The sequence below is a fragment of the Dreissena polymorpha genome, chromosome 13, assembly GCF_020536995.1.
Source record: "Dreissena polymorpha isolate Duluth1 chromosome 13, UMN_Dpol_1.0, whole genome shotgun sequence".
NCBI lineage: Eukaryota > Metazoa > Mollusca > Bivalvia > Myida > Dreissenidae > Dreissena > Dreissena polymorpha.
Window position 1 is genome coordinate 33,606,219 of NC_068367.1, and position 16,808 is coordinate 33,623,026.

At 34.0% G+C, this 16,808-nt stretch overlaps 1 protein-coding gene across 1 annotated transcript; it reads left to right on the forward strand.

The window, feature by feature from the left end:
* Positions 1–3,998: 3,998 nt before the first annotated feature.
* LOC127855909 (succinate dehydrogenase cytochrome b560 subunit, mitochondrial-like) lies at positions 3,999–11,834 on the forward strand. The gene is made up of 6 exons (XM_052391824.1): positions 3,999–4,040; positions 4,283–4,336; positions 6,390–6,509; positions 6,890–6,951; positions 9,751–9,917; positions 11,652–11,834. The coding sequence occupies exons 1-6, from the start codon at positions 4,024–4,026 to the stop codon at positions 11,754–11,756; spliced, it is 525 nt and encodes a 174-aa protein (XP_052247784.1). The 5' UTR covers positions 3,999–4,023; the 3' UTR covers positions 11,757–11,834.
* The last annotated feature ends 4,974 nt before the right edge of the window (positions 11,835–16,808 follow it).

Consider the following 16,808-nt stretch of genomic DNA (forward strand, 5'->3'; position numbering starts at 1 on the left):
ACCTCTAGGTTTTTTAAGATTTGACCAGGTGAACTAGATTGGGACAAAAGTAACCAAGAATTAAAACCTGTCCTAGACATTTTGTCCTGATAAACATTATGACCAAGATTCATCAATATTGGATGAAAAATGTTGCCTATAGAGTGGTAACAAGCTAAAATTTGAAGGCACACACTGCATGCCTCAAGAAGCTGGACGCAGAACACATGTCATGTTGCTGGACATTATTTAAGACAGACAGTTACCTAAGTGAGGCAGGGCAACAGATAAGGATCGTTTTATCGTTTTTACGATTTGTATTTGACAGAAAACGAATTGAAATGAAAAATCGATCGTACAATAAATGATTATGAAATTGGAAAACTAATTGCAATTGATTCTTTGTAGTTTTATTTTACCAATTCCCTCAGTACTGTGTTTGATTTGAATTAGTATATTGTAACCTTTAGTGCAGTTAATATTTAGTGAAACGTTTTTATGAACGATGTCTACATAAAAAATTTATCCTGTCAAAAAAGTACGCAAAAATGTCGGCATCTAGTTCTAAACACGGACGTGCTAAGAAAATTTCATTAGTGGCGTGCAGGCCTAATATGTTTCAATTTGTAACGCGAAACGAACCGTCTGGTAAAGACGCTGTAAAGAGTGTTTTATCGGAATTAATATCACAGGTTGCGATAGAAAAGGAACAATTCAGTGCAAAACAACGCGGCGATTCAGTGTCTGAGAAACAATAAACCACGTGGAAAAAGGAATTCCCCTGGCTTGTCTTACATTAAGAGGGCTTGCAAATGCACCTTAAGTGTAACCGACAATCAAAAAGCTCATCTCATCCAGAAATAAAAGTTAGTTTTTAATCAAATGTAAACAATTTTTAGACAAATTGACTTGAGGGAAAAACTAATTGTTTCAAAAGGCTTGCAATGAAAACTAATTGACATGAAATCTTATCTGTTGCCCTGGTGAGGTGCGATACAAAACAGCTGAAAAATATTGTTTTAATGCAAACTGAATCTCTGAATATTTATTTGAACATCATACACTGCTGGACCAAATTATTATCCAAAACAAGCAATTGAAGTATCTGAAAGTGACTTCATAGTTTTCGCAAAATGACAATAAAGAAAAAATATGCCCATGTGACAAATATACATGGAACGTTTCGTAACTATTTATAAAAATAAATGTAAAACCTAACCATACAAATGAAATGACAATTTCATTTAAGATGAGGTACAATGAACTGAAAGTAACACACGTTCAACATGCAAGTACGACGTGGTCTGAGGACGAATTAGTACCTCAAGTGAATCAAAATGAATATGGCAGATATATTACCTATTAAATTGTAAAATCCTTTTGAAATAATGGCATCGGATAGGTAGGAACAGGATACCGTTTATTGAGCTTTTAAAATAATTGCACTTGATTATTAACACACTTCATTCAACACACGGCAATTCGATATCGCGAATGTAAACTATTTCTGTTGATGCTAGGTAACAATCATTCAGCCAATCACATTGCCAGTAATATAAAGACCGACCAATCACAAGTCGCCGTCCTTAATATTGAATCCACCGCCAACCTGCTCTGACCGGAGAGAATAACAAATAGCAAAAAAAATAATTTCGGTTACAGAACACTAAACGTCATACAGTTTTAAATTCTAACGTTAAAGCGAAATTATGGGCATCTTACAGTTTATAGGGGTCTATAGCAACCTTTGTTTATATTTGGTGTTTTCACTTCACATCTGTCGACGGAAAGAAAAAAAATAATGCATTTGAATATCAACCGTACTTTCGTTTGACAACTGATCATGCATGTACAATGTGAGCCTAAATTTAGGTTTAGTGCAGATTCGTTTATACGACACAAAGACACACTTTTGTTTTACGAATCATTTCGGCTTACAGGACTGGGTGAGTCACGTAAAATATCAAATATAAAATATATTTTTAATAAACAACTGGTAGCAAGATGAGTTGCGGATAATTGGTCAGTTACCACATTTTGACTAACTCTTTTGACCTGTTAATTCTTTTCATCTTAATTTAACAGTGAAAAATTCCCATAATATCACTTTAACAGAGTTTACTTAAATCTAAAAGGGTCCAGGTTGTGTGACGGACGGCGCACTCACGCACGGATGGAGTTTCACCTACCATTTATATATTCATACGCCTTTCGACGAGGGATATAAAATCGATGAAGTAATTTTGCTATAGTATTAGTACCCAGCGGTCTACAGCCCGAGTGATAAACAAACACATATAGTTAGTTAGCTTTAGCCCTGAATACAACCTTTAGTCAGCTGAAAATGTTTGCACGAATTTGCCCGCAAAAATAACATTTCACACTGTTTGTTTTTATCTTTATCCATGATCAAACGAACCACTCGAATGTGTATAACTACTGCCTATAAGTTTTTTTAAACACGTAGAATTATTCTCTCCTTAATTATCTAAATAATCTTAACACAAAATGAAAATAATCGAGACTCTAAAAGAGAAGCGTTCGTTCGCAAGTACGTCATGTAAATACTTGGCGTTTGGGCAGAGAAACGGAAAAATAACTACCAATTTAGTGTACTGCCTTCTTTTCGTTAAAATGTACGTATGAGTTATGTGCTATTTACTAGTTTTTAACTTATCATTGTTACCCCCCCCCCCCCCCCCCCCACAAAGAATCGGAATATGATTCATAATGCGTTCTTATGGGGAATCGCGACAAAAGGCGCCACGGGAACAAGCAAAATATACCAAAAAGTACCCAGGAGTATAGTCGGTTGCCTTTAAGCATATTTTCCGTAACCGTGGTACATTATTTTGAACCTAAGGATACACGGGATATTTTTAAGCAGAGACGTAGCTGTTATACGGTAAGTAGTACCTAAGCCGACAACGACCGATTGAGCTTTACTGACGGCGTTGAACAGACTTTGAAGTCAACTCCGAGATTCCTCATCATTCTAAAACTTCGGTTGAATTGTCGTCCCAAACTACATGTAGTAGTGAATAAAAGCTACATTTGCGTAAACTAGAACTGAAGGGCAATAATTAATATGCAACACGTTTCTGAGAACATATGGCACTTCTATATTCAGTATCGCAAATGAAGTAGAAGGCACGCTTTGCTTTGCATACGGAACATGGTCAAATTTAAACAACCGACGAAGATGGTATAATGCTTTTTTTTAACGTTTCCTGCAGTTGCAGTAAATAATTTCATTATGCAGCAACTTGCATTTACCTGACAATCGATTGTCTGACAACGAATATTTTGCTGTTGGTACGAAAATTCAAGTCGCGGCAGCTGCCTCGTCGTACCTGAGCATCGTTACAAATGTGTATCTCGCTCCGATGTATAACTCTCAGTTGGTGGTACATTTTTGACGACCGTGTTCTAGTTTTAAAACCATTGCACATACCATGCCGTCTGCTTTTCAAACTTGACGGTTCCCGGTTTTCTGATTTAATATTGCACACATAGTTCACCCTCTTTACGTGTTCGCCCGGGTCCATTTTCCCTGTAGTATATTGCGTATAATGAATATAGATGTTCAAAGATGTAAGATTAGCGTCCTTTTTAACAAAAGGGCGTTGATTGTGTCAACCTTTCTGCTTTTTTGGGCTGTAATCCCAATAAGCCTTACGAGGTGAGCGTTACACGGGGGAAACACGTAGCAAGGGCGAACGGAATCACATTTATTCAAGCCGGGTCTCAATATCACAATATGCCACATATTTTCCTTACACAAGCCAACTTTTACGTCTAAACATGCACTATTTTGAACATAGAGACCTTAAACTATACATTTTCTTCACGGGCGTTTTAAGCTTTATCGATTTAAACAACACAAAGGCAAGTCATGAGATTGGCAAGAAAGAACTCCACTCGTATAAAAAAATGACTGGTTTTGCACCTTTTTTTCTGCCATTTTACAGTGGAATGTAACCTTTTCAGCGCAATATTTTACTATATTGTAACCTGAATGTGCGCTCTGTCAACATAACAGCAATGGCATCGGCGTTGAGGTAATGTTTATTAATCCTTAAACATGTCTTGAAATTAAATGAACAAATGTTAACAAATGTGCGAAAACTTTAAAACAACAGTTTATTAATCTCAGTTATAAAAACTGCGAATCAAAGTGTAATATTAATAGTAATTTCTAAAAACCCGTTATGTAACTTTGGTTCGAGGTCATGTCAACACGACATTACAATTTAGAACTTAGAAGTTGTCTTGTTTCTGATTTTAGAATGTTGATTTTCAGGCTTGGACTAAATAACCAACAGCTGTTTGGAAGGTTGGCGTGCCTTCAAAAATGGTGAGCAATTTAAATTCAACAAATACAAATAGCAAATCGGAAGCCTTTTATATCAAAATTATGATGAATAAGTTGCATCATAACTTGGTATTTTGTTACAATTATTAGTTTATATTGATTAAAATATCACGAGTGGTATATTACCTTACTTGAAAAAAGTTCATATTTTCAGTATATTCTGTAATAAAATTTCACAATGTGAAATCGAAAGTATTTCGCGAAATTATGTGACATAACGATATACACTATAAATAACGCAAGTAGATCGATCATTTTATATATAAAATATATACAATTCAATACCCATGCACAATTTGCATTCCTGGGTTTGCCATGTGACGATGATGATCAATCTACTTGCGTCATTTATAGTACCGTAGTTACCTGGTACCCAGTAAAATTAATTACCTAATATACTGAAAACATGAAAATTTAACAACTTTTTCTGCGTAGCTGTTTAACGTTTATTTTGACCTTAGATGACCTTCATTCATGATAGGTCCGAAATGAATAAATCCGAATTGTGCATTGGCTAATAATACAAAAATCACCGTAAACATTGGTAGTCTGGTTCCTATACTAAAACATTGGATGCATATCATTTGAACTGAAATATGAATATATTGTAAATTACATATAAATAACAATAAATTAAAAACTGTCATAATACAAAACATCCTCTAAATATTACATCAAAACGTTTCTCCTTAGTTTACGAAGCAGTATAGCATTAATCACTTGTCTGTAGTACTCTGTACAATTAAAAGAATCTATTGTTCACATGCCTTAGCGGCCACACTACAAAAACAGGCTAGATTGCCATTTACCGGTACACAGTTGTTTGCCACTATTTACAAACCGGGGGTTTGTGAGCGGTAGCCCGCGATACTAAGGAAATATATAGGTGTTGGAAATGTATCTGTCTTTGATTTATTATAATCCATATTTGCGTTTATTAGTGTAAATATGTTTCTTTGTACTTTGTTTTGTTATTTTTTTTTATATAAAATTATGTTTTTCTGCAAAATATTCATATCACTATGATGCTTGCAATATTGAGTCTTTTATGTTTACATTCCACTAACATCTGTACACATTATAACACATTATCTTTTTTTCATTTCAAACATCATGTTCATAGTTTTTCAGTGGCGAATATGTTTTCTTTTCTTTATGAAACTAATGAATTACTCGTTCAATTATGAAAACCTAGTCATTGCAATACTTATTGTCACATCTTCTTGTTCTTCATTTTTATTTGTTAAGACATTAAAATATATTATCACTACCTTCATTAAAATACATCGTCGCTTCATTCCATCTCCTTTCACTGGTCGCAAAACATTAAAACATCAACACCGTATATCTTTTTAAAGATATTTCTTGTTTCAAGTAATATAATATACCAGTCGTGGTTTTTTAATCAATATAAACTAATACTTGTAAAAAAATACAGTATTTTAGAACTTTTCATTATTCGTCAATCACATGTGTGCCTAGACATGATTTTCGTTAACATGAGATTTCCTTTAATAAAAAAATACAATAAAACCAGAAAGTGTTGTCTAATCAGCGATTATTTTCCTTCTTTACAAAGTACCGGTTAACGGCACGTTCCCAATTTCTAAAAAAACTACAAATTGCCCAATTGCCGTTCAAAATATTCCCAATTTAAGGTAAAAAAAAAATTATTATTTTTTTTGTGGAAAATGCAACATATTGTTAGTTTCCCTAATCAGCTCTATGGTTTGAACCTAGCTAAATATAATATTGACAGCTTGAAAACACTTAGTTATCAATTTTAAAGTATTTGGGAGCATAAAATCAAATACATGTACACCAATTTCCCAATTTGAGGGTTTCACGACTCGATTTTTCCCAAATTTCAGGCTTTCATGACTCAATTTTTCCCAATTGGACCGGTACAGGTACTTTTCCCAATTGGACAAAAAAAATCGCTGCTAATCCTGGACAACATTTTATGCTTAAGCCTATTTTCCCAGATCAATGCTTGTTTAAAGAAGGCAATTTGAAATGTGACAACAATTTTCAGTGTGGTTCCCTGTACATCAGCATCCACATCAGCTGAGAAAGCTGGGACGAAGATGGACAAGTATTGGAAGAAAAACAGTCAAAGGAATAGACCACTTTCACCACATCTTAGTATATACAAGTAAGAAATGGCAGGTTTTGTCAAGTTTGAAGCTTTTATAATATTTTTTTTACAGAAATAATTCAACAATTTAATAGTGATAGACTCTGATAAAACAAGTGTGTATTTGTTGTAGACAATTTGGGTGTAAAAAGACTGAGCCACTTACGATATAACATATTTAATATAAATCTTTGCTGCAAATTTGGGCAAAACATAGATTATTCCCCAAAATAGACAAAGTTCTTTATCTGCTTACAAAAAGTATAACTGATTTTGTTAAAATTAACTAAGAAAGTTAGTAACACGACATAAAAAGTAAAGTAATTATAGTTTTACTCCCATACATCTCTTTTGATATGCTGTTATATTCATTTTAACCCTGTATATTTTGTTTTCAGATATCATATCCCTATGATGTTGTCGATATCAAATAGAATCACGGCCAGTATCGTCACAGGAGGTTTGTAGTTAACAATTACAATTTAGTTAATAGAAAATATTTTCTGCGTTCAACTTGTAAAATTGTGCTTCAGGCTCTTGAGATATTTGATATTTTGGGTAGAACCAGCAATTTGAGTCAAGTAAACATACTTAGTGCTCAAAGTGTAAAATTGTGCTGAAGTCTCTTGAGATGTTTAATGCCCAGGGTAGAACAAGAACTCTGAGTCAACTAAACATACTTAGTGTTCAAAGTGTAAAATTGTGTTGGAGTCTTATGAGATATTTAATATTTTGGGTAGAACCAGAACTTTGGGTCAAGTAAACATACTTAGCATTTAACGTATAAAATTGTGCTGGAGTCTCATGAGATATTTAAGATTTTGGGTAGAACCAGAACTTTAAGTCAAGTAAACATGCTCAGCGTTCAAAGTGTAAAATTGTGCTGGAGTCTCTTGAGATATTTAATATTTTGGGTAGAACCAGAACTTTAAGTCAAGTAAACATACTTACCGTAATTACTCTATGTTTCGGACACTTAATTTTTTATATTTTTTTTTCGTGTCCGAAAACTTAGATACGAAAGATATTCACAAAATACAGGTGTCCGAAAACTTTGAGTCGAAAATTGAAGTGTCCGAAAATAGCGTCAGTTGTATCAACGACTACCGGTAATAGCACGTGCTTGTAAAATAACATGCCGTAAAGTATAAATTACAGTTATATATGTTTGCACTGCATTTTAAATAATTTTAAATGCTTAATTTATTTGACAGAAAGTTACTACAATTTTGTACTTTGACCAACGAGTTCAAAAATGAGCATGTGATGTACCGATACTCGCTAGTAGGAACCTGTAATTAACGCAATAAAAAAAGCAAACTATGAACTCTGTGTTTGTTCATTTCCGATAGTTTTTGTCTAACACCTTCCATTGTTCGTTATACTAGCAATAAGGTGCATCACATTTTGAAGCGTTTAGTATTTGTCACAGTTATTTTACTGAGAAGGGGTAGTACCATTGTGGTAGATAATAGAACTGTGAAATGGCACTAGCCCTGGTAATTGTCATAACGCTTATGCTATCGGGCAAAACCATTGTGTAATACCGGTTTACAAGGTTATTTACCCAATAACGCAAATGTAATGGTCCGTTGCCCTCAGGTATGCACCTGCCATGTTTTATGATGTTAATCTGGTTGTAAAACCCCATGATCCAAGTGTCATTAGATATCGAAAACAGGACAGAAATTTGGTAAAATAACGCTGTAAAATATACTGTCCAAAACTTAGAGACATTAATTATAGACGAAAACTTGTTTGTCCGAAAATATGAGTCACGAAAAATAATTATTTTTGCTAAAAAAAGGGGTGTCCGAAAACTTAGAGTGTCCGAAAACATAGAGTAATTACGGTAGCGTTCAAAGTGTAAAATTGTGCTAGAGGCTCTTGAGATATTTAATATTTTGGGTAGAACCAGAACTTTAAGTCAAGTAAACATACTTAGCGTTCAAAGTGTAAAATTGTACAAGAGGCTCTTGAGATATTTATTGTCCTAGGTAGAACCAGCACTTTGTGTCATCAAAGAAGATATAGTGAACTCACACAAGCAAGGATCAAACCCACTTAATTAAAATTGCACCAAAACTTACAAAAATCTGGTTATAATTCATGGTTTGTAATTTTGATAAGTAACTCCTAACATGTATATGATTGGTAGGTGCAGAGGTTAGTAAATACACTTCTCATGTGGGCAAATCGGATTAGTTCCTTATTCCTAATACATGTGAGTTTGATAAGTGGTCATCGTACCTAGACAGGGCTTTTTTCTGGTTTTTGTAAAGCGGCTTTGGCCCCTCAATTAGTAAAAAATGATTCACAAACTTTTCAAACTTGTAAAAGATTAAGTCACAAAGTTTAAAATTGTGAAAACTTAAGTTGCAAATTTCTAAATATTGGTTGTGCGAACCTTTGTGAAAAATGGAATTCTCTAAGAAGGGACAAGGCACTGCAACAGGGCACAAAAATACAACATATCAGCTTGTCCTGAAGAATGAATTTTGTTCAAAGACAAGTTAAATATTTTGGTTTGTTGTCCAAGACCAAGAGCTTCATTTGTGAAACCCGTAACTTCCACCTAAAAAGGTTTGGATTTTTGGCAAAGTAATGGGCCTTTGACTTAAGAAATTTTCTTTTTAATACCCGTTTTCAGAAGTTTTTTTAGAAACACTTTCAGATATTTAGCTAATTTTAGGTTTGCAAGTCCACTTACATGACTTTAAGATGCAGTGTGAGTTTTGTTCCAGCCCATTGATTTTTAGCTCGGCTGTTTTCAGAGAAAACCCGAGGTATTGTCATAGCCAGCTCCTCGTGTCCGCCGTCCGTGTCAAGGTTTGTAAAGTTTTTGAACATAGGCTCTAAAATCAAAGTCCTTCCACCTACAACTTAGAAACTTCATATGTAGATGCACCTTGATGAGTTCTACACCCCACACCCATTTTTGGGTCACAAGGTCAAAGGTCAAGGTCACTGTGACCTAAAAAAAATAAAAAAAATCTGACAAGCTTTCGCAGCCGAGCGTAGCACCCGTTATGCGGTGCTTTTGTTTGCGAAGTTATGGGCCTTGGACTTAACAATTTTCTTTTATTATATATAAATACGGGTAGCTGTGGCGCTGCTTCAAAGCGCTGTGGGGGCATTGTGTTTCACAAACTCACTTCAAAGCAGTTCTTGTTTATTATGTTTTTGAAAATCAGTTAATGTATCTATCAGACATGATCAATATTCCTAACATTTCAATGTCTTTAAATGCCATTTTCAGCTTTCTTTGCTGCGCCCATGATCTACCTGTTCGGCACAAAGGATTTCGCGGGTTATTATGCACTTCTACAGAACTCTGGTCCATTAGTTCAGAGTGGGGTTACATTTGCCAAGCTGAACCTGGCTTTCTGCTTCAGTTTCCATTTCTGGGCCAGCATAAGACATTTTGTGAGTACATTGGGAAGTTAGTGCCCTTATTTGTTTTAAAGAATATATCACCCGATCGGTGCAAAAAGGTACCATGTGACATTAAATTTTAATATCACCTGGTACATCTTTGCACGAAGGGAGTGAATTATGCTTTATAATTAAGGAAGAAAGATATGATATTTTTTTAGAAGGAAGTTGTAGGTGCCTCTTTCAGCAAAGAACATCTTGCCTTTTTATGTCCCCCACCACCATAGTAGGGGAAATATTGTTTTTGCCCTGTCTGTTGGTTTGTGTGTTTGTTTGTTTGTTTGTTTGCCCACTTTAACATTTGCAATAACTTTTGCAATATTCAAGATAGCAATTTGGCATGCATGTGTATCTCATATAGCTGCACATTTTGAGTGGTGAAAGGTCAAGGTCATCCTTCAAGGTCAAAAGTCAAATATATGGGTCAAAATCGCTCATTTAATGAATACTTTTGCAATATTGAAGATAGCAACTTGATATTTGGCATGCATGTGTATCTCATGGAGCTGCCCATTCTGAGTGGTGAAAGGTCAAGGTCATCCTTCAAGGTCAAAGGTCAAATATATAGCTTCAAAGCGGCGCAAAAGTGGACATAGTGTTTCTGACAAACACATATCTTGTTAAATCCTGGATTGATCCATGCAATAAAGATTTGCTGCAACCCAAATAACATAATAAATCAGTCTGTTGAAAACTTGAAGAACAGAAGATCTTATCAATGTTCTTATAAAGGGACATTTTCACGTTGAGGAAATTTGACAAAATTTAGAAACAAATGTTTCAGTTTCACAAATTTTCGTTGTAGTTATGTTATGATTTTTGCAAGGAAATAGTAATACTGAACATTTACCATGATCTAAAATATCCATTATATGCATCATTTGACACTAAAAAACATTGACAATTATAAAGAATTACAGACACGAAAGGATTGAATAATTTGGAGAGATATATTGTAATATTTTGTGACATTACGAAGATTGCTTATAAATAGCATAATTAAAATACATCTCGGGCTATGCAAGTACGGATGGCTGAGTGGTTTGAGCGCTTGACTTTTACTCCGAGAATCAGTGGTTCGAGCCCAGTTGTGGATAAGATTTTTATGCCCCCTTTCGAAGAAAAAGGGGTATATAGTTTTCGCACTGTCCGTCTGTCACACTTTTCGTGTCCGCTCTCTTATTCAAATAGTTTTCATCCGATCTTTACGAAACTTGGTCAGAAGTTGTATCTAGACAATATCTAGGTCAAGTTCGAATATGGGTCATGTCGGGTGAAAAACTAGGTTACGGGGTAAAAAAACAAATCCAATGGAAGTAATAAGCTTTAAATGGACATAATTATCTGACCTGCCAAAACATATATTTTTGTTAAATAAATCAAAGCGGCGCAGTAGGTGGCATTGTGTTTCTGACAAACACATCGTGGGAAAAGGTCAAGGTCATCCTTCAAGGTCTAAGGTCAAAAATACAAATCCGAGGGAAGTAATAAGCTTTAAAGGGAGATAATTATTATGCCCCCTTTCGAAGAAGAGGGGGTTTATTGCTTTGCACATGTCGGTTGGTCGGTCTGTCGGTCGGTCTGTCGGTCGGTCTGTTGGTCAGTTCGTCCACCAGGTGGTTTCCGGATGATAACTCAAGAACGCTTGGGCCTAGGATCATGCAACTTGATAGGTAGATTGATCATGACTCGCAGATAACCCCTATTGTAGTTCTTCAATTCCAGGTATGGGACACAGGAAAGGGCTACTCGACTGAGCAGCTTTACCAGACCGGCTATGCCTTGCTAGCAGCTACACTTCTCACAACGGCTGGGCTTATGTGTCTGTAACCTAGGAACATTGCTCAAGACTTTGTGGAGATAATTTTCACCCTATCAGTCTTTGCACTGACTTTGAGATACCGAAATTTAATGTAGTCTATAACAGTAGAAATCAGATATGTGTACATAATGAGACGTGTTCTTGGAAAACTTGGATTCATGCATGACAGTAAAGTGTCTTCCCAGAATAGCCTTTGCAGTGCGCACATGCTAATCAGGGACGTCTCTTTCCGTCTTAATTGGTTATCCCTAAAAAGAGGCCTCCTTCTTATGAAAATACAATTAAAGTGGAGTGATGATTATCGTGTAAATAGTGCACAGGCTAACCTGTGATGTCACTTTATATGCATTGATTAGACCACTTTATATGCATTGATTAGACAACTTTATATGCATTGATTAGCCAAGCACTTTATATGCATTGATTAGCCAAGCACTTTATATGCATTGATTAGACCACTATATGCATTGATAAGACCACTTTATATGCATTGATTAGACCACTTTATATGCATTGATTAGACCACTTTATATGCATTGATTGGACCACTTTATATGCATTGATTAGACCACTTTATATGCATTGATTAGCCAAGTATTCACAGAGCAAGGTTTTTATGATGGTGAGGCTAGCAAATATTGAACATGATGATTACCAGTTTAACTTAACATTAGTTGGGTTAGTGGATTAAAATAATGAATGTAAACACTGTATTATTTGAACTCTGTATAATAATTTGTTATATTTTATTGGCACCAAATGTAAACTGTTATATTTTCTTATTTGTTTATATGAATTCATGCTTGCATTTTCATATATTATTATTTGATTTATACATACCAGTATTTTTCAATTTGTCTCTACACTAAAATTATTTTTTCATTGATGTACTTGTTTGTGGTTATGGCAACTAAATCTCGTGATAATATCTTGTACAAAAATTGCATAGAGCAATTTTGTAGCGCAAGTATTGCATTTTACAAATTTGCTGACATACATTCAGGGAGTATACATGTTATACATATTGTCTCATACCTCTTTGTTTATTTACTTGATGCCTATGAGTCAGTATTACAGAGATAATATTATTTATTGTACAAGTGAATGTTTGAGCCATATAAAGTTGTTAGGTAGTTCCTGTGTCGTGTTGTTATTGTATCTCTGGATTAAATACCTGTAGTCTTTCTTAAAGTTCAAACGTATTAAACTGGTCCAGACAATTATGCGCTAAGAAATGGCCTAATACTATAATAATAAATGGCCAAATACTATTCTGATAAATGGAAAATACTGTTATGATAAATGGCCCAATACTATTATGATATTACGGCCAAATACTGTAATGATAAATGGCCAAATACTTTTAGGATAAATGGTCAAATAATATAATGATAAATGGCCAAATACTATTATGATAATCACTAAAGACTATTGGGATAATTGGCCAACTACTATTATGATCAATGGCCAAATACTATTATGATCAATGGCCAAATACTATCATGATCAATGGCCAAATACTATTCTGATCCATGACCAAATACTATTCTATGATAAATGGCCATAAATAGTATTATGATAAATGGCCAAATACTATAATGATAAATGGCCAAATACTCTTATGATAAATGGTCTAATACTATTATAATAAATGGCCGAATACTATTTTGATAAATGGTCTAATAATATAATCATCAACGACCAAATGTTATAATGATAAATGGCCAAATACTTTTATAAAAAAAGGCCCAAAATATTAAGATAAATGGCCTAATTTTTAGTGAGGCTGTTTTCGGAGAAAACCCAAGCTATTGTCATAGCCAGCTCGTCGTCCGTCGTAGGCGTCATGCTAAAATCTTAACATTGGCCATAACTTTTTAAATATTGAAGATAGCACATTGATATTTAGCATGCATGTGTATCTCATGGAGCTGCACATTTTGAGTGGTAAAATTTCAAGGTGAACTTCATCCTTTAAGGTCTAGGGTGCAAAAACAAAGTAAAGGAAAGTAATAAGCTTTAAATGGACATAGTTATCTGATCTGCCCAGGTATGTATTTTTGTTGAATAAATCAAAGCAGCGCAGTATAGGCAGCATTGTGTTTCTGACAAACACATTGTGGTAAAAGGTCAAGGTCATCCTTCAAGGTCTACGGTAAAAAAAAACATATTTAAGGGAAGTAATAAGCTTTAAAAAGGGAGAACATTATTCAATATTGAACATAGCCACTTTATATATTTGACATGCATGTGTATCTCATGGAGCTGCACATTTTAAGTGGTGAATCTACAGTCACGGTAGTGGCATTCAATTATTTGCTACTAAAAATAGAGATTTGTTACAGACAGTTATTTTCAAGGGAAGTAATTTATATAATCATAAATCACATATTATATATTTCCTTACCAAGAATTGAAGTTCTTTTCACAGTTACTGTACAGATTTATTATTTTGATTATTTATAACCCAAATGATTGATTTGTCAAGGTTTTTTTTAAATGATATAATTATAATTTCTTTGATGTTCATTACATTCCTGTGGAATTATGACCATAGATACATGAAAAAGAAAAAAAAACTCTGGCTATGATCTCTTTTAAACCACAGGCCTTGGTTGTCAGTGATGTCTGACATGATCATAATTGACTGTGAGAAGCTTTCCCCCCCCCCATCCCCCCCGGTTGGATTGGACAAAATTCAAGGGAAGTAATAAACTTAAAAGGGAGATGATTTCTATACCTGCCAAATGATAAATAGAAATTGTATTTAAATGCGGCGCAGTAGGGGTCATTGTGTTTCTGACAAACACATCTCTTGTTGGGTCACTAGGTCAAAGTCAAGGTCACTGTGACCTCTTAAAAAAACAAAAAACATTCTGACAAGCTTTCGCAGCCGAGCGTGGCACCCGTTATGCCGTGCTCTTGTTTACTATTATGATCAATTGCCAAAAACTATTACAATAAATGATCAAATACTATTATGATAAAAGGCATAAATAATATTGTGATTAATGGTCAAATACTATTATGATCAATGACCAAATGTTATAATGATAAATGGCCAAATACTGTTATGATGAAATAGCTAAATACTATTATGATTAAAGGCCGAATACTTTTATGATAAAAGGCCAAATACTTTTAAGATAAATGGCCCAATAATATTATGATAAATGGCCAAATACTATTATGATCAATGGCAAAATACTTTAACGTTAAATGGCCAAATTCTTTTATGATAAATGTATCAGTTATACCCCACAAACAAAGTTTTGACTGGGAGTATATTGGACTTGTATGGGTGGCCAGTTGGTTTGTCATTCTTTTGGTGTGTTAGGCAATAAATGTCTACAGTTATGGAGCAGAGTTTATCTGTGTCTCTCAAGCTATTGAAATCACACTTGATTTATGTCACCATCCTGAAGTTTAAAGAGCAAGACACTTTTTTAATGTGCATTGATTCACACATGTGTTTGTAAAATTTGTGCACTTGACCCTAGCTATTTGTATGGCAGAGACATAATGTCTTATGTTTGTGGAGTAAACTACTTCAAAAGTCCTCTAGCGAGGAATTTAATCTTGACATTTAAATAGCCCTGAAGTGTCGATGTTCTAGACACTGTTATGCCCTGAGATCCACTTGTTTCATTAATTGTTAATTGCCATTCAATTAAGGCAGATGCATATCCTTTCATAAGTTTTAGGGGCAAACCACTTAAACATTTCTCAAGCGCTTCTAGTGAAAATAGTAAATAAACCAACGTTACTAGAAAGTTAATATAGTGTAAGAATTTGTTCAAGAGCAGTGATCCCTTTATTTCTAAGTTCTGTGCCTTTGAGGCTGCAATTTGCATGACAAAGTTGGGCATTCGTATTTTTAGTCACTTTTTTTGAAAAACTCATTTATATTAGTATTTGTACAGGAATCAAGTTGACTATGTGCTTTGTAATCACACTAAAACTTCAGCACTGTTCTTATTAAACTGCATTTTTCAATTAGCTTGTGAAATAGCTGCACAAAACAAACATATTAGTCATCATCTTAGTTATCACAATTTGTAACTTAATTTTTTAATTTACACATGCCATTCACTATGTACTAAAATCAACTAAATTTTCAGCAGTTGCAGCTTTCGAAACTGTAATTACAGGTTTCATTCCTTTCCTGGTATTGCCCATTCAGTTAAAGTATATCGGCTGGCTTTTGTAAGTGTAATCTATACCTAATAGTCATTTATACACAATAAAGTGGTTTAGATTAATATACCGGTAATTCTCACTTAATTAACCCTTAACAACTTAGATACGTATTTTGATGCATTAGTAGTCACTTTGAAACTTAAATTAAATTTAAGACCTTTCTTACTTGATTCAAGTTTTAAAGGCTTCATTTCCAATCCTTAGATACTGATGAGTAGCAAACAGCATAAAACCTGAACAGACTGAGTGTTACTTGCAGGCTGTTCTGATTGCAAAAGCCATTTTCATTTTGTTTCTGATGGGGAAAGGGTTAAATAAGCTTCCATTTGCTGCACCAGATAAAACATAGAAGACAAATAAATGTGTTGGAAATGAGGATTAATGACAAGTATTTATGTAATAAAAAAACCCTCACAGAATTAAATTTACCACTCATTTTAAACAAATGTTATGAAAATATACTGATCATTTGATATAATAAAACAAATCACCAGCAAATCATTTTGTCTAAAATGTTTTATAAAATTACTATTAACATGTGCAAAATATATTTATGTGACAAATAATTCAATATAAAGCACTAATTTAAAATTAAACTATTATATCAAAAAACAATATAATCACCAAATAAACCATTACATGAATATTAACAATCACATTCATAAACAAATGAATAGGAAATATCTCGGATGTGTCAATAAAACAAAATACATTAAAATCATTTGATAGGTTCAAATTCAAACTAACAGTAAAATGGATGAATAGAAAGAATGGAGTGACAGATAGCTAAGCTGATAAAACACGTAAAACAACCAGTGGCCATAAATATGTTGAGTACTGTATCTATGGTTAATAAAGAT

Coding starts and splice junctions, on each gene's coding strand:
- LOC127855909 (XM_052391824.1), top strand. Junction 4,337..6,389: donor TTGGCGTGCCTTCAAAAATG/GTGAGCAATTTA, acceptor AACAATTTTCAG/TGTGGTTCCCTGTACATCAG. Junction 9,918..11,651: donor GGGCCAGCATAAGACATTTT/GTGAGTACATTG, acceptor CTTCAATTCCAG/GTATGGGACACAGGAAAGGG.